The sequence below is a fragment of the Dendrobates tinctorius genome, unplaced genomic scaffold, assembly GCF_039654945.1.
Source record: "Dendrobates tinctorius isolate UK_male_01 unplaced genomic scaffold, ASM3965494v1 ptg000003l, whole genome shotgun sequence".
Classification (NCBI taxonomy): domain Eukaryota; kingdom Metazoa; phylum Chordata; class Amphibia; order Anura; family Dendrobatidae; genus Dendrobates; species Dendrobates tinctorius.
The window spans coordinates 24911408-24934151 of NW_027361671.1; the positions used below are offsets into that span (position 1 = coordinate 24911408).

General features: G+C 43.3%; 1 protein-coding gene across 12 annotated transcripts in view; it reads right to left on the reverse strand.

Moving 5' to 3' along the window:
- Positions 1-22744, reverse strand: part of KIAA0825 (KIAA0825 ortholog) — a 556500-nt gene that overhangs the window by 419977 nt on the left and 113779 nt on the right. For all 12 annotated transcript variants that reach the window (XR_012234833.1, XR_012234815.1, XM_073589638.1 and 9 more), the window contains one exon: positions 2041-2191. Coding sequence is in view for 10 of the 12 variants with exons in the window: in XM_073589638.1 (XP_073445739.1) it covers positions 2041-2191 (151 nt within the window). In the remaining 2 variants the exon portion in view is untranslated. The remainder of the gene's footprint in view (positions 1-2040; positions 2192-22744) is intronic.

The window sequence follows — 22744 nt, forward strand, 5'->3', positions numbered from 1 at the left end:
GCACCAACGCCTGGGGTTTGTGTACTTACCTGGAGATTAGTGGGTCTACCTAACCTGGTGAGCCGTAACATTATGGAGAGGAACACCACAACTCCATACATTGGTCAGAGGCTGCTGCTGAAACTGCCGTACTCTGAAGCGGTCACTAAACAATGCATGGCGCTGCAGTGTTATGTTCCATATTTTGCTTACCTCCAGCTAATGCCAAAGCAGATATCAGTTGATTAGTAGGAGTGACACGTGTCGGACTCCAACAGATCTCATATTGCTGTCCTTTCCTGTGCTTAGGTCATAAATATATGAGTCCCAGAAAATTTCTATGTCAATATAACACAAATCATCAATGTGGCAGACAAGATGGACAGAATACAAGATGGGGATGCCGGGTTTCGGACTCCAAATGATTTCACAACCAGTTCTAAGGCTAGGACTCATCAATATCCTATGCCAAGGTGAGCGGTTGAAAGTAAATATCTGTTGTAGGATTAAGCAGCAGTACAAGATCATGAATTAAATGCTGTATTATTGGTAGACTACGGAATATATGTAAAGTATGGCCACTACTGTAGTCCGTGGCCAAGGTTGAGGGTTTTTTTTTTGAAAGTCATGATTTAAAATATGCTTCTTGGAGCTGAAGACATTATTTAACTATGGCATTGTGAAAAGTAGTACTAATAGATATGTTCTATTGTGTGACAACAAGTATGTAGGCTAGACAGCCGTGCTGTTTTATCATGATCATTTGTCTACACTCATTCACTTCTTTTGACCTTTTTGTTATTCTAAACCACCTTCTCCTCACTAACATCTGCTCTTGTTGTAAGCTAGTACAGCATAAACAGATGTGAGGTTTTACTTCGCTTATACACCAAGAAACTAGCATCTGGGCTTTATCACATAAACCTCCAAAATATTATCTTTACACAGACCATTATTTATCCATTTGACAAGTGCAATGTTACAATAACTATAGGAAGGGATCTAGTAGAACATTATCATTTGGCAATGTATGAAAAGCAGAATCTTTGTATGACAAAGCTTCCACCAGCCAGGTGATTACCCGGATGACAAACCATTTTTTCACCTGTACAAAAGCAAAACTGTGTGCTAATGTCCTACAGTCCACAACACTACATTGGCTGCTGAAGATTAAAAAATAATATGTCCAGTGGGAAGCTCAAATGGCAGAAGTGTTGACTCCAACTGATGAATTGTAAGAAAACACAAACCATAAAAAGTCTACATTGGGTAGACTATGGGCCTTATATAACAAACTCTCAACCTTAAAGAGGAAAGAGATCACTAATAACAAAGATGGGCTGCAGCGGTCTTGCGCGCATATAAGTAGAGATTAGCGGGGACCATCCAAGCAGCAACATTGAAGCCAAGAGGACATGGACAGAGAGGGGTTGAGGTTCCTGCCTCCTTTAGCTAATAAATCTAGATTTAGGTACAAAAAAAGATCAAAATGGAAAATTCAGAAAAACAGCTGCTGTCCCCTTTTTGGGCATGCAATATTTTAAATAGTTTCTGGTATTTAATTGGGGTAAAAAAAAGAGACATTTACGATAAGTGACAAGTCCCCTTTTAAGGGAATCTGTCACTAGGGTTTTTGCCACCCTACCTGAGAGCACCATGAAGTAGATACAAAGAACCTGATTCCGGCGATGCTAACGCCCTTGGGTTTGGGAGCCACTTACAATGCAAAACTATGTAGATTTAGATTTTGTGTACCAGGGCATCTAACACTGGCATTTTGCACATATTGAGAAAATACTAAATAAGGTACAAATGTGCATTCAAACTGCACAACAACAAGAAGTGGAAAAGTAGTGGTGACAAGCTATTTTTCTTAGGCTTTCACAATAATATAATGATGATGTTATTCCTATCGAATCAGGATACAAGTATTTGTCTATAGAATAAATGTGTCTCTGGGGAGTGGAAGGCCAGCAGGAGAGCTAATGGTCTGAATTCCCTCCCACATGGCCGATGAAATGTAACAGAATCAATCATGGGATGTTGCCTTCACACTCGCACCTCATAAAATGCTTTGTTGTCTTCCCAGTGGTGACTCTCCGCATCCATGAAAAGGCTCGTAGCACAAACATTCACACAGTAACTTGTAACGTGAATCTGGAGATCGTTGATAAATTCCTGATATCGCTTTATCACTGCAAGAAACAAGGGTCTATGGAAAAAAGAGATGATGATCAGAAATGGATACATGAAAAAGCTGTGAAGAACATGGTCATAACGTCAGGCAACGTGTTCACCCTATCAGTGTAAACATTTAGCAAAATGAAAACCTGCTTTATCAGTGGATTTCTTATTTTTTATTTTTTGTATCGGTATGAGATAACAACCAATTTTATATCGGAGATTGAAGTAACTGGACCAGCTGTTTGATGCAGCGATGAGCTGTGGACGTTCTCCAGTGTTGACAGATTTGGAAAGATTTCCAAACTTCATTGCTAAGATACATGGGAACTCAACATCCCTCTTTAGAAGATAACACACATTTGATGCATATTGATTTTGGTTGCGTGAAGTGATAGAAGAACTGTTGAGGCGTTTTTATAGAAAAGAGAGGGCCAGACAACCCTTTTATGCCTACCTAAAAAAAAATGGACTCTGCCAGGACGGAGGACAGAAGAACACAGAGACTCAGACTGCCCCACTATAGTGAATGGCTCCACCGGGGGTGCCATCCAAGTATCTGTTTAAAGAGCTTCAGCCAAAAAACACTAATATATGGCTCAAATGCAATATGAAGCCGTCCTCAGAAGATCCATGATGAGCCAAGAAAACCTTCCCCACTCTACTGTGTTAATTCATTCATGGTGTCTATCATTCTCTGAAAAAACATTTAAGATTCAGTTAAATGTCCTTGTTTTTCACATACTTAAAAACTGGTAAAGGGATGATAACTGTTTTGGATTCATCAACGAAAGAAACTGCAGGAGAAATAAGTGCAAAATAGGTACTTATCTGATAGATATTCAAGATTTGTACTTCAGTTAGTGCTCACCTGATGCTTCTTTTCATTAAGGCGTATAAATGCAATCAAATTATCAGCTGCAGCAGATCCACGGGTCAGCAAGTGACCATGTCAGGAACAGTAAAATTGGAGATTTGTGGATTTAATCCGCGTTGCTGAATAAATAGGAATCCAGATATATTGGAGATAAAGGTTGGTGGTGTATTCAACGCGTTTCAAAGTCTATATGACTTCTTCCTCAGGAGATAACCACATGTATGTATGTTACATGTGGTCAGCTCCTGAGGAAGAAGTCATATAGACTTTGAAACGCGTTGAATAAACCACCATCCTTTATTTCCAATACGTCTGGATTCCTATTTATTCAGCAGCGCGGATCCACAAATCTCCAATTTTACTGTTTTGGGTTCATTTGCCATCAGTGTTTCATCTGGGACTTTCATGGAGGAGGTGGTTGCTTGGTATATTAATGGACAATAGCGGATTGTATGGGGTGCTGTTCACATACAGGAGATGCACAGCATCCATGTTAACAGCCTATTAGTGACACCCATACTATTCCATCAGGCGAGATGCTTGTCCCTATCTAAATGGGCAGGTTGCATATCTTGGCCAAAATATTGACTAATACCTCACATATTTTTATACGCATTTTCTGAACTTTATTTTTCAGTGTACAGCTGGGCCCATTTGGTCTTGTAAACTGTGGTGCCTGTTCACATGGGATGCATTTGGATAGCGCTGGGCAACCCGCCTGATTCTCTTGCAGGGGACAATGGCATCACTGGAATGGGTGAAGCAGTAAGTATGGTTTAATTAAGATTTATTAAAGGAGTCTGCGTCATTCTTTGGATTAAAGGACTTTATTCTGGTTGTGTGTGTTTTTATACAAAATGACTATGGGGTTAGTAATGGGGGCGTCTTATTGACGCCTCTCCATTACTAACCTCTGGGCTTGATGTCACCTGACAATACAAAGGTGACATCAACTATTACTCTACTTGCCATATCTCACATCTGCGCCTTTTCTGGGGCGGCTGAGAGCTGATGTTTTTAGCCTGGGGGGGCAGTATCCATGTCCCCTTCCTAGGCTATTAATATAATTCTGCAGAGGTATGCTTAGCCTTTGCTGGTTATTAATTATAGGTGAACCCTATGTCATTTTTTGGGGGGTCCCCCATTTTAATAGCCTGTAAAAGGGTAAGTATACAGCTGTGAGCTGAAATTAATAGCCTAGGAAGCTCCATGGGTATTACCCCCTTCCCAGGCTATAAACATCTGCCCCCAGCCATCGGCTTTCCCTCTGCTGGTTAAGAAAATTATGTGGGAGACACGCCATTTTTTTCAGCAAAATAATCTTTTAATAATTAAATACATGTACAGTAAGCTGGACATACACTGTACTAATTGTATATGTCACTGACATCTCTATATCTAGCTATTATGTTTATATACTGTGTGTAAGCTATCTATTCTATCCTGTCGGGTCCTGCTGTGATTTTATGTGATTTTAATATATTTCTGTATATATAAAAACTTCCTTCTCACCCCCCCACAGGGGTGGTCTTTGTTGTCCTTTCTCATTCTCGGGTCCTCTACCAGAGGTCTGGAAGTTTGAGGGTTCTGCGCAGGACCTTAGTTGTTCCCAGCATTGCGCTTTTCTGGACAGAGAGCTCAGATGTTACTCCTGGGATCTGTTGTAGCCATTTTCCCAACTTAGGGGGTCACTGCTCCAAGTGCTCCTCTCACCACTGGAATCACTGTTGCCTTCACCTTCCACTTCTTCTGCAGCTCTCCTTTGAGGGCCTGGTATTTCTCTAGCTTATCAAATTCTTTCTGATGTTGCTGTCACTTGGCACTGCCACATCTATTACACTGGTCAACAGCATTTTTGGTGCCAAAGATATTTCATCGAATTTAGGGTATTTTTGGGGTGCTGATTCTGAATATGTCATCAGTTTTGCCAGATTGGCTCAAGTTTTTGAGATTTTTGGTATCTTATTTATAGCACTTGTTGGTAAATGCGACGCATCATCTCATTAATTTCTTTGGATTAGTACTTGAACTGAGCAGTTCTCAATATAGTTTTGTGTTAATTAGTGTTCTAAAAGTTTGTTCATAGCTTGATTTTTGCACTAACTTTATGTTGTTGTCTGTTTTCCAGTGAAAAGCATGAACTCATCAAGAAGAAGTTGTCTTAACGATCCAGACTCATTCTGTTACATTTGTGGTGAATACACACTGCCAAAACATAGAAGAAACATAACAGACTTCGTAAAAAAAGTGTATTTTGCCTATTTTGGGGTTATGCTTGGGGACCAAGACAAGTTTTGGGCACCACACATAGTGTGCAAAGCATGTATCGAATTATTACGAAAATGGAGCAAAGGACAAAGAAAAAGCTTCAAATTTGGTGTTCCAATGGTGTGGAGAGAGCCAAAAAATCATCATGATGACTGTTATTTATGGTAAACACAGGTACAGGCACATCTTCACAATGAGGGACAGGCCTTCTTGCAGATTCCATGTTACTCCCATTTTCGTTTCTTATGCTTATTGAATCCTTGCACTTGCACTGCACAGAAATAACAGTCATCATGATGATTTTTTGGCTCTCTCCACACCATTGGAACACCAAATTTGAAGCTTTTTCTTTGTCCTTTGCTCCATTTTCGTAATAATTCGATACATGCTTTGCACACTATGTGTGGTGCCCAAAACTTGTCTTGGTCCCCAAGCATAACCCCAAAATAGGCAAAATACACTTTTTTTACGAAGTCTGTTATGTTTCTTCTATGTTTTGGCAGTGTATATTCACCACAAATGTAACAGAATGAGTCTGGATCGTTAAGACAACTTCTTCATGATGAGTTCATGCTTTTCACTGGAAAACAGACAACAACATAAAGTTAGTGCAAAAATCAAGCTATGAACAAACTTTTAGAACACTAATTAACACAAAACTATATTGAGAACTGCTCAGTTCAAGTACTAATCCAAAGAAATTAATGAGATGATGCGTCGCATTTACCAACAAGTGCTATAAATAAGATACCAAAAATCTCAAAAACTTGAGCCAATCTGGCAAAACTGATGACATATTCAGAATCAGCACCCCAAAAATACCCCAAATTCATTAAAATATTTTGGACACCAGAAAAAAAAATTTTTTTCGTTGACCTGTGTTATCATTGCTGTCTTCTGATCCTTATCTAGCATCACAATGTCTGGTTGGTTAGCCAACACCTGCTTATCAGTCTGGATCTTGAAGTCCCACAGGATTTTTGCCCTTTCATTCTCCACCACTTTCTCTGGGGTCTCCCACCTCGACTTAGGGGGACTTAGTCCATATGCTGTGCAGATGTTCCTGTATACAATTCCCGCTACTTGGTTGTGGCGTCGGTATACGCTGTTCCTGCTTGCATTTTGTATCTTGCCACTATGTGTAGGACGGTTTCAGAGGTTTCTTTGCATAGTCTGCACCTTGGGTCTTGTTTTGTGTGGTTGATTTCTACTTCTATGGATCTGGAACTTAGTGTTTGCTCTTGTGCCCCTATGATTAGTGCCGCTGTGCTGTCTCAGAGTCCAACTTTCTCCAGCCATTGGTAGGTTTCCTCCATGTCAGCCACCTCCATTGTCTGTCGATGGTACTTCCCATGCAGCGGCTTGTCTTGCCATGGCGCTTCATGTTCCTGTTCTTCCTTCCAGATCTGTTGTTGTTGCTGACTTAGGCTGTCTCTCAGCATCTCATCTTTTGGAGCCATTTTTCTGATGTATTCCTGGATACTCCTTGTTTCATCCGTGATGGTGGCTTTGATGCTTATCAAGCCTCGATCAACCTCCTTTCTGTTGGTATACAATCTTTGGGTGCTAGACTTAGGGTGGAGATCTCCATAGAAAAAAGTAGATTCAGCTCACCCTTATAGTGATGTCCACACCGCACATGAGTAGTTCTATCCGAGCAAGGAAGCGTCTCTGCTTGACGTCAGGTATTTGTGAAAAAAGAAGGTATCCAGCTCTGGAGATAAAATCCAAAATCTTTATTGAAACAAATTAAACGGTAATAGGAGATCTCCATGCATTGTGAGGCGTTTTTGTGTCCTCAGATCTGCAGCTTCCATCTCTTCTTTTGGCCAGCACACTATGCCAGCAGGGTATCTGATAACTGGAAGGGCATATGTATTGATGGTGTGGATTTTATTCTTCCCATTGAGCTGACTCGTAAGGACCTGTCTTACCCTTAAGGACCTGTCTTACCTTTTGATGGTATTTGGATGTTGCTGTTTTCCTTGCCTCCTCATCATGGTTACCGTATCCATGTGGGATGCTGAGGTACTTGTAGCATGTCTGTACATCTGCTATGTGTCCTGCTGGTAATTCCACTCCATTAGTCTTGACTACCTTGCCTCTCTTTATTACCAACCGGCCGCCCTCCTCCAGTCCGAAGGACATCCCGATGTCTTCACTGTAGATCCTTGTCAGGTGGATCAGTGAATTGATGTCTCATTCGTTTTTCACATACAGCTTGATATCATCCATGTAGAGGAGGTGGCTGATGGTGCTTACAATCTTAAACTTGTATCCACAGCCAGACTCTGTAATTATCTGACTGAGGGTGTTCAAGCCTAAGCAGAACAGCAATGGGGACAGTACATCACCTTGGTATATGCAGCATTTGATGGTCACTTCACTAGTTGTCTTGAGTTGACTTCCAATGTTGTTCTCTATTGCCCCATTGAGTTTCTGGGGAAGGTTCTTAATTTTCTGTTGACATAGTAGAGAGTCAAGCATTCACAGTTCCATGTGTGTGGCATTGAGTCATAGACTTTCCTGTAGTCAATCCAGGCTGTACTGAGATTGGTCTGTCTGGATCTTGAGTCTTGAGCGACTGCTCTATCTACTAGGAGCTGGTGCTTAGAGCCTCTGGTGTTGGTCCCAATGCCTTTCTGAGCTGGATTCATGTAATGGTTCATATGGTTCTGTAGCTTGGTGGCAATGATGCCTGACAGGAGTTTCCATGTTGTTTTCTGGACATCTGTCAAGTCAGTAGTCTTCCCCAAGATTGTGGAGCCTACTGAAACATACTAAGGGACATTTTAGAACGCTTAGGAAGCCTTTGCAGGTGTTTTTTGTTAATTATTCTAATTTACTGAGAAAATAACTTTTGGATTTTCATTGGCTGTAAGCTATAACCATCAACATTAACAGAAATAAACACTTCAAATAGATCACTCTGTAATGACTCTACATATGAGTTTCACTTTTTGTATTGAAGAACTGAAATAAATTACCTTTTTGATGATATTCTAATTTTGTGAGAGGCACCTGTATATCTATTCAATCTATTGTATTCTATTCTAACCTGTCACACCATGATTTTACTGTACGTGGTTGCTGAATCGCCGGCTTTTCAAAGGAGATCGGTGTGTTAAAATTGGACAGCACTCGCATGATCCAAGTACTGTGCAATTTTTTTTCTCGCACCCCTATTGACCTCTATTGCCGAATGAATGCGATTCGAATTCTGATTACAATCGCAGCATGCTGCGATTTTTTTTTTCCAGTCCAATCATAATCGGATCCAAGCTGGAAAAAAAAATTGCATATGAACACAAAATGAAAGAATAACATTGGTCCAAATGCAATACAATTGTTAATCAGATCGCATTCGTCCGTTTTATTCGCAAGTGGAAATAAGCCCTTACAGTCGCAATGAGCGGACTTGGTCCAATGTGCACTGGAACAGAACAGAATATGTACAAAAAGTATGGTTGTCTAAACAGGACCCTATGGACACAGAGATTGTGTGGGACAAAAGTCCAACTGCATAGGAAAGGCCTAGAAGCATTAACTTAATGCAAACAGCTGGTAGATATCAATATCTAGAAAAAAAAAACAATTCATATCACTGCGCACGTTGTCAGTGCTGAGCGCTGCTGGCGCGTCACTATGTGTCCCCCCCCAAGATGCGCACAGAGGCGTACTGAGGCCGCGAGAGTGCACTGCAGTTACAGGCATAGCTATGATTGCAATGCAAAATAAAAGTGTTGGTCTTGTGCAAACTATTTGTCCAAGGCAGATTTAAGAAAACATGCTGTTTTTTAACCCCTTCACTACCAAGGGTGGTTTGCACGTTAACTCCCGGGCCAATTTTTACAATTCTGACCACTGTACCTTTATGAGGTCATAACTCTGGAACGCTTTCATGGATCCCGGTGATTCTGACATTGTTTTCTCGTGACATATTGTACTTCATGTTAGTGGTAAAATTGCATTCAAATAACTTGCGTTTATTTGTGAAAAAAACGGAAATTTGGCGAAAATTTTGAAAATTTCGCAATTTTCCAACTTTGAATTTTTATGCCCTTAAATCACAGCGATACGGCACACAAAAAACTTAATACATAACATTTCCCACATGTTTACTTTACATCAGCACAATTTTGGAACCAAAATTTTTTTTTGTTAGGAAGTTATAAGGGTTAAAAATTGACCAGCGATTTCTCATTTTTACAACACCATTTTATTTTTAGGGACCACTTCACATTTGAAGCCACTTTGAGGGGTCTATATGATAGAAAATACCCAAAAGTGACACCATTCTAAAAACTGCACCCCTTAAGGTGCTTAAAACCACATTCAAGAAGTTTATTAACCCTTTAGGTGCGTTACAGGAATTTTTTGAATATTAAAAAAAAATGAACATTTAACTTTTTTTCACAAAAAAAATACTTCAGGTTCAATTTTCTTTATTTTACCAAGGGTAACAGGAGAAATTGGACTGCAAAAGTTATTGTGCAATTTGTCCTGAGTACGCTGATACCTGATATGTGGGGGGGAACCACTGTTTCGGCGCATGGCAGACCTCAGTAGGGAAGGAGCGCCGTTTGACTTTTTCAATGCAAAATTGGCTGGAATTCAGATCGGACGCCATGTCGCGTTTGGAGAGCCCCTGATGTACCTAAACAGTGGAAACCCCCCAAGTGACCCCATTTTGGAAACTAGACCCCCCAAGGAACTTATCTAGATATGTGGTGAGAACTTTGAACCCACAAGGGCTTCACAGAAGTTTATAACGTACAGCGGTACAATTAAAAAATCATATTTTTTCCACAAAAATGATCTTTTCACCCCCAATTTTTATTTTTCCAAGGGTAACAGGACCCTAAAAGTTATTGTGCAATTTGTCCTAAGTACGCTGATACCCCATATGTGGGTGTAAATGACTATTTGGGCGCAGAGCAGAGCTCGGAAGGGAAGCAGCGCCATTTGACGTTTTTGGCTAGAATTGAGATCGGACACCATGTCGCGATTGGAAAACCCCTGATGTACCAAAACAGTGGAAACCCTCACAAATGACACCATTTTGGAATCTAGACCCCCCAAGGAACTTATCTAGATGTGTGGTGAGAACTTTGAACCCCCAAGGGCTTCACAGAAGTTTATAACGTACAGCAGTACAATTAAAAAATCATATTTTTTCCACAAAAATGATCTTTTCACCCTCAATTCTTATTTTTCCAAAAGTAACAGGACCCTAAAAGATATTGTGCAATTTATCCTGAGTACGCTGATACCCCACATGTGGGTGTAAACCACTATTTGGGCGCATGGCAGAGCTCGGAAGGGAAGCAGCGCCATTTGACGTTTTTGGCTGGAATTGAGATCGGACACCATGTCGCGTTAGGAAAGCCCCTGATGTACCAAAACAGTAGAAACCCCCCACAAATGACACCATTTTGGAAACTAGACCCCCCAAGGAACTTATCTAGATGTGTGGTGAGCACTTTGAACCCCCCAGTGCTTCACTGAAGTTTATAACGTCCGGGCGTGAAAATAAAAAAATCGTATTTTTTCCACAAACATGATCTTTTAGTCCCCATTTTTTTATTTTCCCAAGGGTAACAGGAGAAATTGGACCCCAAAAGTTGTTGTCCAATTTGTCCTGAGTACGCTGATACCTCATATGTGGGAGAAAACTACTGTATGGGCACACGTCGGGGCTCGGAAGGGAAGTAGTGACGTTTTGGAATGCAGACTTTGATGGATTGGTATGCGGGTGTCATGTGCGTTTGGAGAGCCCCTGATGTACCTAAACTATTGAAACTCCCCACAAGTGACCCCATTTTAGAAACTAGACCCCCCACGGAGCTTATCTAGATGTGTGGAGAGCACTTTGCACCCCCAAGTGCTTCACAGAAGTTTATAACGCCTGGGCGTGAAAATAAAAAAAAAAATTTTTCCGCAAAATTATATTTTTGCCCCCAATTTTTTATTTTCCTAAGGGTAACAGGAGAAATTGGACCCCAAAAGTTGTTTTGTAATTTGTCCTGAGTAGGCTGATACCCTACATGTGGGGGTAAAACACTGTTTGGGCACATGGCAGAGCTTGGAAGGGAAGGAGCACCATTTGACTTTTTCAACGCAGAATTGGCTGGAATTGAGATCAGACGCCATGTTGCCTTTGGAGAGCACCTGATGTGCCCAAACAGTGGAAACCCCCAATTATAACTCCAACCCTAACTTCAACACACCCCTAACCCTAATCTGAGCCCTAGCCCTAACCCTAGCCCTAACCCTAACCCTAGCCCTAACCCTACCCTAACCCTAGCGGGAAAATGGAAATAAATACATTTTGTTTTAGTTTTATTATTTTTCCCTAACTAAGGGGGTGATAACGGGGGGTTTGATTTACGATTTATGGCGGTTTTTATGTTTGGCGGCTGTCGCACGCTGAAAGACGCTTTTTATTGTAAAAATAGTTTTTGCATCATCACATATTGTGAGCTATAATTTTTCCGTATTTTGACCCACCGAGTCATGTGAGGTCTTATTTTTTGCGGGACGAGTTGACGTTTTTATTGGTACCATTTTCGGGCACGTGACATTTTTTGATCGCTTTTTATTCCGATTTTTGGGACGCAGAATGAACAAAAACCAGCGTTTCATGAATTTCTTTTGGGGGGGTGCGTTTACACCATTCCGCGTGCGGTAAAATTGATAACGCGTTTTTATTCTTCGGGTCAGTACGGTTACAGCAATACCTCATTTAGGTCTTTTTTTATGTTTTGTCGGTTTTTTGCAATGAAAACAATTTTATATAAAAAATAATTATTTTTGTATCGCTTTATTCTGCGAGCTAGAACTTTTTTATTTTTTTGCGGATGATGCTGTATGGCGGCTCGTTTTTTGCGGGACAAGATGACGTTTTCAGCGGTACCATGCATATTTATATGCGTCTTTTTGATCGCGCGTTATTGCACTTTTTGTTTGGTGGTATGATAATAAATCATTATTTTTTGCTTCGTTTTTTATTTTTATTTAAGGGGTTCGCTAAAGGGGTTAACTAATGGGACAGTTTTATAGGGCAGGTCATTACGGACGCGGCGATACCAAATATGTGTATTTTTATTGTTTTTGTTTTTTTTTATTTTGAAAAATGGATTTATTGGGGAATATTTTTTTTTTTTTTTACTAATTTATTTAGCGATTTTTTTAAAATTATTTTTAACACTTTTTTTTTTTTTTTACTTTATTACCTTGTCAGCGATCTGTCACAGGCACTGCTGCAGACTTCCTCATGCCTGCGCTTTGCAGGCAGTGAGGAAGTCAGCTCCCTGCAGGCCCCCGTCGCCATCTTGGATCCGGGGGCCTGTAGGGAAAGAGCCCCCCCGCAGCAGCGCTGCACATTGCGCTGCCGTGGGGGGCTCAGGGAAGCACGGAGGGAGCCCCCTCCCTGCCGATGCTTCCCTTTAACCCCCGGTACACCGCGATCGCGTTTGATCGCGGTGTGCAAGGGGTTAACGTGTCGGGGGCGGTCCGTGACCGCCCCTGACACATTGTGCCGGGTGTCAGCTATGATAATTAGCTGACACTCGGTCGCGATCAGTGGCGCTCACCACGTGGGCGCCGCTGATCGCGATGACGTAATATTCCGTCCATGGTAATTAGGTCCATGGTCACATGGACGGAATATTACGTCAATTGTAGGTAAGGGGTTAAACGGACTCCAGGAGGGTAATGGGGCAGTAAAAACCCCTGCAGTAGAGGGTTGGGTGTGTCAGTTTGGTCTTGAAAACGTGCAGAGCAGGAGGCTCTGCAGAGAGCTCCACCAGTGTGGTAAGGTAACACAGCCAAGCGAAGCCAAAAGGCCTGGCACCTCTCGGCGTACATGGCTGTGCAGTCGCCCACGGCAACAGGTCTAGGAGGTAGACTGTCCTGTTCCCAGCTGCGATCCGGAGGTGGACCATCTTATTTCCCAGCTGCGATTCAGAGGATCATATTTACTTTCTGTTTTGTGAGTATGCTGAACATTAAAGAGACACTGTTTTTAACTTTTCTGGGTCACTGCCTCATTACTGCAAAGTGTGGATACCGCTGCACTACATATGGTTGGAGAATGCGGGCAGCGTAAACTGAGGCATACCACAAAACGTGCTGCAACGCTACAGCTCAAGCCTGCTGGGGAAATGGAGGAGCTTTTGAAGCAGTTAGTCCTCACTCAGCAGCGGCAACAGGAGCAGCAGCAGAAGCTACAGTTGCAGCGGCAGCAACAGGAGTTACTGTATCAGCAGCAGAAGAAAATGAATGAGCTGATATTGCAGCAGATGGAACTCCTGCGAGAGGCGCCCTCAGCAGTGACTCCGATCCATTAAAAGGCCCGGTACAAAGTCCGGACAGCCCTGAGGAAGAGGAGTCCTGGGGACGATATGGAAGCGTTCCTCACGGTGTTAGAGTACACAGCAGAGCGGGAGAGCTTGCCGATGACTCAGCAGGCTGAAGTGGTGGCCCCCTTCCTGAACAAGAGATGCCCAGAAAGCCTACCTGGACCTCAGTCGGGAGGATGGCCTGGACTATGAGAAGCTTAGAGGTGAGATCTTTGCCCAACTGGGTGTTAATGCGTACAGTATGTGCAGGCCCAGCGGGGTGTACCAGTGGTTCTTTGTGGAGTCTTGCACCGCCAGGTCTAAGGCCTATGACTTGTTGCAGGTAGTAAAAAAAATGGCTTCAGCCTGAGACCTTGACCCCGGCCCAGATGGTAGAGAGGGTGGTGGTCGACCGGCTGGGGATAGCTCTACCAGCAGCCATACAGCGTTGGGTGGGGCAAGGGGACCTGGGCACTCTGGGCTAGGTGGTAGGACCGATTGAGCGGTACAGAGCTACTCAGGACTATGCACGGGACATTGTTCCACTCCGGCTGTCATATCGAGCCCCACCAGCCCAGGAGCCTGGGAAAAGTCCACAACCCTCAGTTGGGCCTAACCAGGACCGAGCCCGTGATGAGGGGGTAACCCGAAGTAAGGATGACAAAAGTCCCGTTTCCCATAAAGCAACCCCAAGGTATAGTCGTGCCGCAGCTATTAAGTGTTGGCGGTGCCAAGGACCCAGACATGTGGCTGCTGTAAGCGTGGGTGGTCTGGAGCAGGAACCTCCGGAGCGGACCCTCTGGGCCGTGGCACCGAGGGTCCCCGGGCGAGCTACCAGGTGGAACCGACCCCTATACAGGGACCGTTAGGAGCAGGCCCAGGGGTTCGAGTACCACGGTAGCCGGTACCGAGAGGGGCGGCTCAGGATGGACCGGAGTAAGACTGAGACTGGAGTAGGACGGCAGGAACACTGAAGGCAGGACTGGAGTAGGACAGCAGGAAAACTGAAGGCAGGACTGGAGTAGGATGGCAGGAACACTGAAGGCAGGACTGGAGTAGGACGGCAGGAACACTGAAGGCAGGACTGTAGCAGGACGGCAGGAACACTGGAGACAGAACTGCGGAAGAGAACAAGGAACACGGGTAGCAGGACAGCGAAGCTGCAGCAAGGAGCAGCCGACACTGGAACTGCAGGAGCAGAGTGCACACGATGAAGTGAGGCCAGAGTGTTAGGAAACACAATGATCAGGCGCCTCCCTCAGGAGGAAGCGGCCTGATATGGCCCCGTCTGGTCAGCCATTGGTCCAAAGGTGCTTCCGGGTCAGGGCACAGCCGGAGCATAAGAAGCAGGAGGGAGGCGCGGCTGCGGCCTATGGCGCATGCGCATAGCATGCAGGGAAGGCATCGGTCGCGAGCCCATCTCAGGTGACCGCCGCGGCCTTCGGGTGGAGAGAGGCTGCGGCGTGGGAGCGGAGGCCGACTGCGGCGTGGGAGTGGAGGCCGGGTGAGTATGGCGGAGCGGTGTAACAGCTGCCAACTGCCCTGTGACATCTGAACCCATGGACTGCAGGTATACTCGCCGTGTGCCTATGTGTACCGTCACTACAGGCACTGCCGGCAGTGAAACCCAACTGTGCCAGGTACTCGTCAACGGGTACAAAATGGAGGCTCTCTTGGACTCGGAGATCTTAGTGACTTTGGTCCATTGGTCCTTTGTTGCCGGGGACAACCCCAAAGGATGGAAAGTGGAGGTGAAGGGTATACATGGCAAACTCCGGGAGTACCCAAACGCAGAGGCTATTTTTTCCACACCGTGTGGAGACATCAGACAAGTAGTGAAGTCCCTTCCATATGGGACTGTGTTGGGAAAAGACTTGCCCCTGTTCTGGTTCCTGTGGGAGACCAGGATTAATCCTCCCAAAGTAAATGTTGTGTCAGGTGCAGAACCTGAAGATCCCGAGTCAGGGATACCTGCCATAGGGGTTGCCAACCTAGGGACAGAGTGTAACACTGATAGATTGCCCCTAGAGGTGATGGCAAGAGAGGTCGTGGAGATCCCACCGATCCCCAAGCAGGAAATGTCCCCTGGTAAGTTTGGAATAGCTCAGCTCCAGGGTCACACGCAGAGATGCGTGGAGGAACCAAGAATGTGTGGTCATGAAGGCGACTCCAGTTGTACCAACGGGGAACTCTCTGGCACCGACCAAGGACAGAGCGGGGAGTCAGGTTAAGACAAATGGAGCTCTTGCTGATAAGCAGCGACTGGAGGCTCAGGTGCGACGGAATATGGATTTGTTCTCGGAGCTGCCGGAGTGGACCTCGGTGATACAAACCGTACCGAGTGCCAGAAGCCCAGTACTTAGGTTACGGGAGTCAGGAAAGCGTCTTTTGCAACGGAGAATGGGGAGGGGGTTGGTCACGTAACAATGAGTGGATGAGAAATGCAAAGGGGAGGAATGTGCGAGTCACCCTACAAAACTGGTTTCTCAGTGGAGCATAGGCGGGTAAGTCAGTGACATGTGAATGCCCTGTCATGGGCCCCCCGTATGGTGACAAATATTCAACTCCACAAGTTTGAACAGAGGCGGGGGGTATGTGAGGCAGTAGCAGGTGTCATATGCAATGGTCAATGTATGTTCCCCCAGGATGAGCACAGAGGCGTACTGAGGTCGCGGGAGTGAATTGCATTCACAGGCATAGCTGTGATTGCAATGCAAAATAATAGTAAGTTTTGATCTTGGGCAAGCTATTTGTCCAATGCAAATTTAAGAATACCTGCTGTGGGCTTTTATTATTTTAACGGACTACAGGATGATAGTGGGGCAGTCCGCTTCTTTCCCGACCAGGTTTTCTATGTGGCCTACAGCCACAGGTAACTTGTTAACACCCCTGCAGTAGACGGTTGGGTGTGTCAGTTGGGTCTTGCAAGCATGCAGAGCAGGTGGCTCTGCAGAGAGCTCCACCTGTGTGAAATAACACAGTCAAGCGGAGCAAAAGGCATGGCACCCCTCAGCATACACGACGGTGCAGTCCGGAGGATCATATTTACTTTCAGTTTTGTGAGTATGCTGAACATCAAAGAGACTTTCTTTAGAACTTTGCTGGGCCAGTGCCTCATCACTGCACAGTGTGGATACCGCTGAACTACACAGCTCTGGCAAGAATTAAGAGACTACCACGTCTAAACCCTGTCATGGGCAGCCCATTCACCAGACACGAACCCTACTGAAAACCTCTGGAATGTAATCAAGAGGATCAATGATAGTCACAAGCCATCAAACAAACAAGAACTGCTTAAATTTTTGCGCCAGAAGCAATGTGAAAGAATGGTGTGGCAAGCATGCCAAGATGCATGAAAGCGGTTTTTAAAAATCATGGTTATTTCACAAAATATTGATTTCAGAACTCTTCCTGAGTTAAAACATTAGTATTGTTGTTTCTAAATGATCATCAGCTTGTTTTCTTTGCATTATTTGAGGTCTGAAATATGCCAGCATATAAGTGAGATATTAAGATGGCTATATGCATATACTTTTGCGCACTTTGCACTTTCTATTCTATTGTATACTATTATACCAATATAGTAGTGTTATAGTATTTTTTGATTATATAACTCCACCATTTATTTGTATTTTTTATATCTTATGGCTGGATTATAATCACGTGTTTTTCTTTGGTACACTATTATTAATAATTTCACATGCATTATTTTTATTTGCTATATTATTGGGTTTATATGGCAGTATTTTACTTATATATTATCTGTAAGATTTTTTTATTGCTATTTTATGTCCTTGTGTGCGTCCTTGTCTATTTTTTTTAATTAAATTTTAACCTGGATGTTACCATTTACTAATTATATACCTATTAATTAAGATTATGTTGCTGATTAGACTGTGGGATTCTGCTGGCTATTTTTTTTACTTTTCCACTTTTCCTCTTCTCCTGTAATTTAGTTTCTACCGACTGTCCCCTGTCTTTTAATTGGTCCGGCCTGTTCGGTCATAGAATACAATTTAATGATATTGATCGATTAATGTTTATTGTTTTTTGACTGAGTTATAGACTTACTGTTTCCCTTGTTATTTTTTTCCTCTTATGTTAAAGTACATGTACAGTATTTTCTTTAGGACTTTCCTGTTTGCCAGGGGAGGAGCTCTCCTTGAGATTGACAGATAGGGCCAGTGGAGAGGTAGCTTTGTCTCTGCAACTTTAGAAAAGAATAAGGGATCTGCAGCTGCAAGTGTGTGCGCCCTGGATACTGACTATTGCAAATGTGGCTAGTAAACAAGGCTACAAACCAAAATAAAAACCTTATGTTCTTGAGAATAGGAAAGATTTTTAATAACAAGTAAATTGCAAAGGTATCTGTTTTTACAAGCACTTTGCAATTTTAACCCCTTTCCTACATTTGACGTACTATTCCGTCCATGTGACCTGGGACCTAAGTCCCAAGGACGGAATAGTACGTCTAATGTGATCAGCGCCGCTCACGTGGTGAGCGCCGCTGATCGCGGCCGGGTGTCAGCTGATTATCACAGCTGACACCTGGCACAATGTGTCCCCCAACACGTTAACCTCTGGCACACCGCGATCAAACATGATCGCGGTGTACCGGGGATTAAAGGAAGCATCGGCAGGGAGGGGGCTCCCTCCGTGCTTCCCTGCGACGCCCAGAGCAGCGCGATGTGCAGCGACGCTGCGGGGGTCTCTTTCCCTGCAGGTCCCCAGATTCAATATGGCAACAGGGACCTTCAGGGGCCTGCAGGAAGCTGGCTTCCTCACTGCCCGCAGAGCGCAAGCATGAGGAAGCCTGCAGCAGTGCCTGTGACAGATCGCTGATCTGTCACAGTGATCTGTGATGTGACAGATCAGCGATCTGTCACAGGACAGTGATGTCCCCCATGGGACATTATAATAAAGTAAAAAAAAAAGTGTAAAAATAATAAAAAAAAAAATATTCCCTAATAAATTCATTTTTTGAAAATAAAACAAAAAAGCAATAAAAGTACACATATTTGGTATCGCCGTGTCCGTAATGACCCACCCTATAAAACTGTCCCACTAGTTAACCCCTTTAGCGTTAAAAAATAAAAAACGAAGCAAAAAATAATGATTTATTATCATACCGCCGAACAAAAAGTGCAATAACGCACGATCAAAAAGACGCATATAAATATCCATGGTACCGCTGAAAACGTCATCCTGTCCCGCAAAAAACGAGCCACAACACAGCGTCATCAGCAAAAAAATAAAAAACTTATAGCTCGCAGAATAAAGCGATGCAAAAATAATTATTTTTTATATAGAAATTGTTTTCATTGCATAAAAGCGCCACAACATAAAAAAACAACCTAAATGAGGTATCGCTGTAACCATACTGACCAGAAAAATAAAACTGCCTTATCAATTTTGTAAACGCACCCCCCAAAAGAAATTCATGAAACGCTGGTTTTTGTTGATTCTGCGTCCCAAAAATCGGAATAAAAAGCAATCAAAAAATGTCACGTGCCCGAAAATGGTACCAATAAAAACGTCAACTCGTCCCGCAAAAAATAAGACCTCACATGACTCGGTGGGTCAAAATCTGGAAAAATTATAGCTCTCAAAATGTGGTGATGCATAAACTATTTTTACAATAAAAAGCGTCTTTAAGCGTATGACAGCTGCCAAAAATAAAAACCCGCCATAAATAGTAAATCAAACCCCCCCGTTATCACCCCCTTAGTTAGGGAAAAATAATAAAATAATTTTTTTTATTTATTTATTTCCATTTTCCCATTAGGGCTAGGGTTAGAGTTAGGGCTAGGGTCAGAGCTAGTGTTAGGGTTGGAGTTAGAATTGGGGGATTTCCACTCTTTTGGCACATCAAGGGCTTTCCAAACGCGACATGGCGTCCTATCTCAATTCCAGCCAAAAAAGTTAAATGGCGCAGCTTCCCTTCTGAGCTGTGCCATGTGCCCAAATAGTGGTTTACCCCCATATATGGGGTATGAGCGTACTCAAGACAAATTGCACAATAACTTTTGGGGGTCTGTTACTCTTAGGAAAATAAAAATTGGGGGTGAAAAGATCATTTTTGTGGAAAAAATATGATTTTTTTAATTGTACGGCTGTACGTTATAAACTTCTGTGAAGCCCTTGGGGGTTCAAAGTGCCCACCACATATCTAGATAAGTTCCTTGGGGGGTCTAGTCTCCAAAATGGGGTCACTTGTGGGGGGTTTCCACTGTTTAGGCACATCAGGGGTTCTCCAAATGTGGCATGGCATCCAATCTGAATTCCAGCCAATTTTGCAGTGAAAAAGTCAAACGGCGCTCCTTCCCTTCCGAGCTCTGCCATGCGCCCAAACAGTGGTTCTCCCCACATATCAGGTATCAGCGCACTCAGGACAAATTGCACAATAACTTTTGCAGTCCAACTTCTCCTGTTACCCTTGGTAAAATAAAAGAATTGAACCTGAAGTAATTTTTTTTGTGAAAAAAAGTTAAATGTTCATTTTTTTTTAAACATTCAAAAAATTCCTGTGAAGCACCTGAAGGGTTAATAAACTTCTTGAATGTGGTTTTGAGCACCTTGAGGGGTGCATTTTTTAGAATGGTGTCACTTTGGGCTATTTTCTATCATATAGACCCCTCAAAGTGGCTTGAAATGTGATGTGGTCCCTAAAAATAAAATGGTGTTGTAAAAATGAGAAATCGCTGGTCAACTTTTAACCCTTGTAACTTCCTAACAAAAAAAAAATTTTGGTTCCCAAATTGTGCTGATGTAAAGTAAACGGGTGGGAAATGTTATCTATTAAGTTTTTTGAGTGCCATATCTCTGTGATTTAAGAGCATAAAAATTCAAAGTTGGAAAATTGCGAAATTTTCAAAATTTTCGCCAAATTTCCATTTTTTCACACATAAACGCAAGTTATATGAATGAAATTTTACCACTAACATGAAGTACAATATGTCATGAGAAAACAATGTCAGAATCACTGGGATCCATGGAAGCGTTCCAGAGTTATTACCTCATAAAGGGACAGTGGTCAGAATTGTAAAAATTGGCCCGGGAGTTAATGTGCAAACCACCCTTGGTAGTGAAGGGGTTAACCATTTACGGACTTGAGACATTTTAAGCAAAAAAGCTACTCATTAATTTACACTAGTGTTCCTTCCTGCCCCATCAAGTCTTCTTAGGGTATGTTTCCATGGTCAGGAAATGCTTCAGATTGGACGCTGTGTACAGCCGCAGCACCCAATCCGCAGCCGGCAGATGTTACAGCAGAGTGGAGGAGATTTTATGAAATCCCATCTCCACTATGCGGTCAAAGACACAGGTGGCAGACCTGCGTATATGCACATGCGGCGCGTCTTTCTACACCGAGGCATGTCTATTTATCTTGTTGAGATGTTCAGGCTCCGTAAGATAAATTACACAGTCTATGTATAGGATGCGGTGATTCCACATGTGTTCAATGAACACACCCGGAATAACCGCACGTACAAAAGGGGGCAGCACTTTGGCCGAGCTGTGTCCAGCTCCCCCATGAGCTTTAAAGCCCCCGTTACACATAACGATGTCCCAGCGATCCCACCAACGATCCGACATGATGGGATCGCTGGGACATCGTTAGGCTGATCGCTGGTGAGCTGTCACAAGACAGCCCCTGCAGCGATCAGGACCAGCAACGCTGGACGCTGGTTTCTAATGTAAACGTCGGGTATCCAGGAGCCGCAGCTCCTGGATACCCGCTGTTTACCTTGGAAACCGGCATACACGCTGGTTTCCAAGGTAAACATCGGGTATCTAAGAGCCGCGCGACTCCTGGATACCAGCTGTTTACCTTGGAAATCAGCGGGTACGCCGGTTTCCAAGGTAAACAGCGGGTATCCAGGAGCCGCGGCTCCTGGATACCCGATGTTTACATTAGAAACCAGCGTCGCTGATCGCTGGTCTCTCGCTGCCACACGCAGCGATGCGCGCTGGCCAGCGAGAGACCAGCGATTGAAAAACAGCCCTGGCCCATGCTGCACGATCAGCGATAACTGGCAGGGGGGCCGGTCACTGATCCCCGTCACACACAGCGATCATCAGGAGAGCTTTAAACTAGAACAATGTGGGAAGGGAAGCAATAGGCCAGAAAAAGCCATACACCTGACAAATGCTATTGAGAACTCTGCTATTAGAAGTGGAAAGGAAGAACAAAAACAAAAGAATCTAAATAATAAAAATATTGGAGAAAGAGAAACCAATCACAAACTAAAATGTTTCTATACTAATGCACAAAGCATGGGCAACAAACAAGGAGAATTGGAACTACTAACGCAGGAAAAGAAATATGATGTCATTGGAATCACTGAAACTTGGTGGGACGATACACATGATTGGAATACAAGACTAGAAGGATACAACTTATTTGCAAGAAACAGACTTGATAAACGAGGAGGAGGTGTCGCATTGTATGTTAGAAACGTGTATATCTGGAAACTGTTTGGGTAAGAATACAAGGACAGAACAATGGAAAGGACACCATTGTAGGCATTTACTACAGGCCGCCTGTGCAAGCTGAAGATATGGATGAACTCTTTATGCATCAAATGGCCAAGTTCTCCAAAAAATATGACATAGTTGTCATGGGAGATTTCAACTATCCAGACAATTGTTGGGAATCTCTCTCAGGCAAAACTAAGAGGTCAAGGAAATTCTTATCCTCTCTTGCTGACAACTTTATCTTCCAAAAGGTAGGGGAGAAAACATTAGGAACTGCTACCTTGGATCTAATTCTTATAAACAGGGAGGAAATGGTTGAGGAGGTAAAAGTGGCTGGGACCCTAGGAGGAAGCGACCATGCTATTTTAGAATTTTGGATAACTAGAGGAGGAAGACCTGTGAATACTCAGACGTCACGGTTAGATTTCAGAAAGGCAGATTATAAGGGATTCAGAAAGAGAATTGGAGGGATCCAATGGCTGGATATCCTTAAGGACAAAAATGTCCAGGAAGGATGGGAAATCTTGAAAAATGAAATTCTCAAAGCACAATCGTTAACAATTCTGAAAAGAGGGAAGAATTAGAACTTAAACACATGCTAAAAAGGAAGAAAGAAATG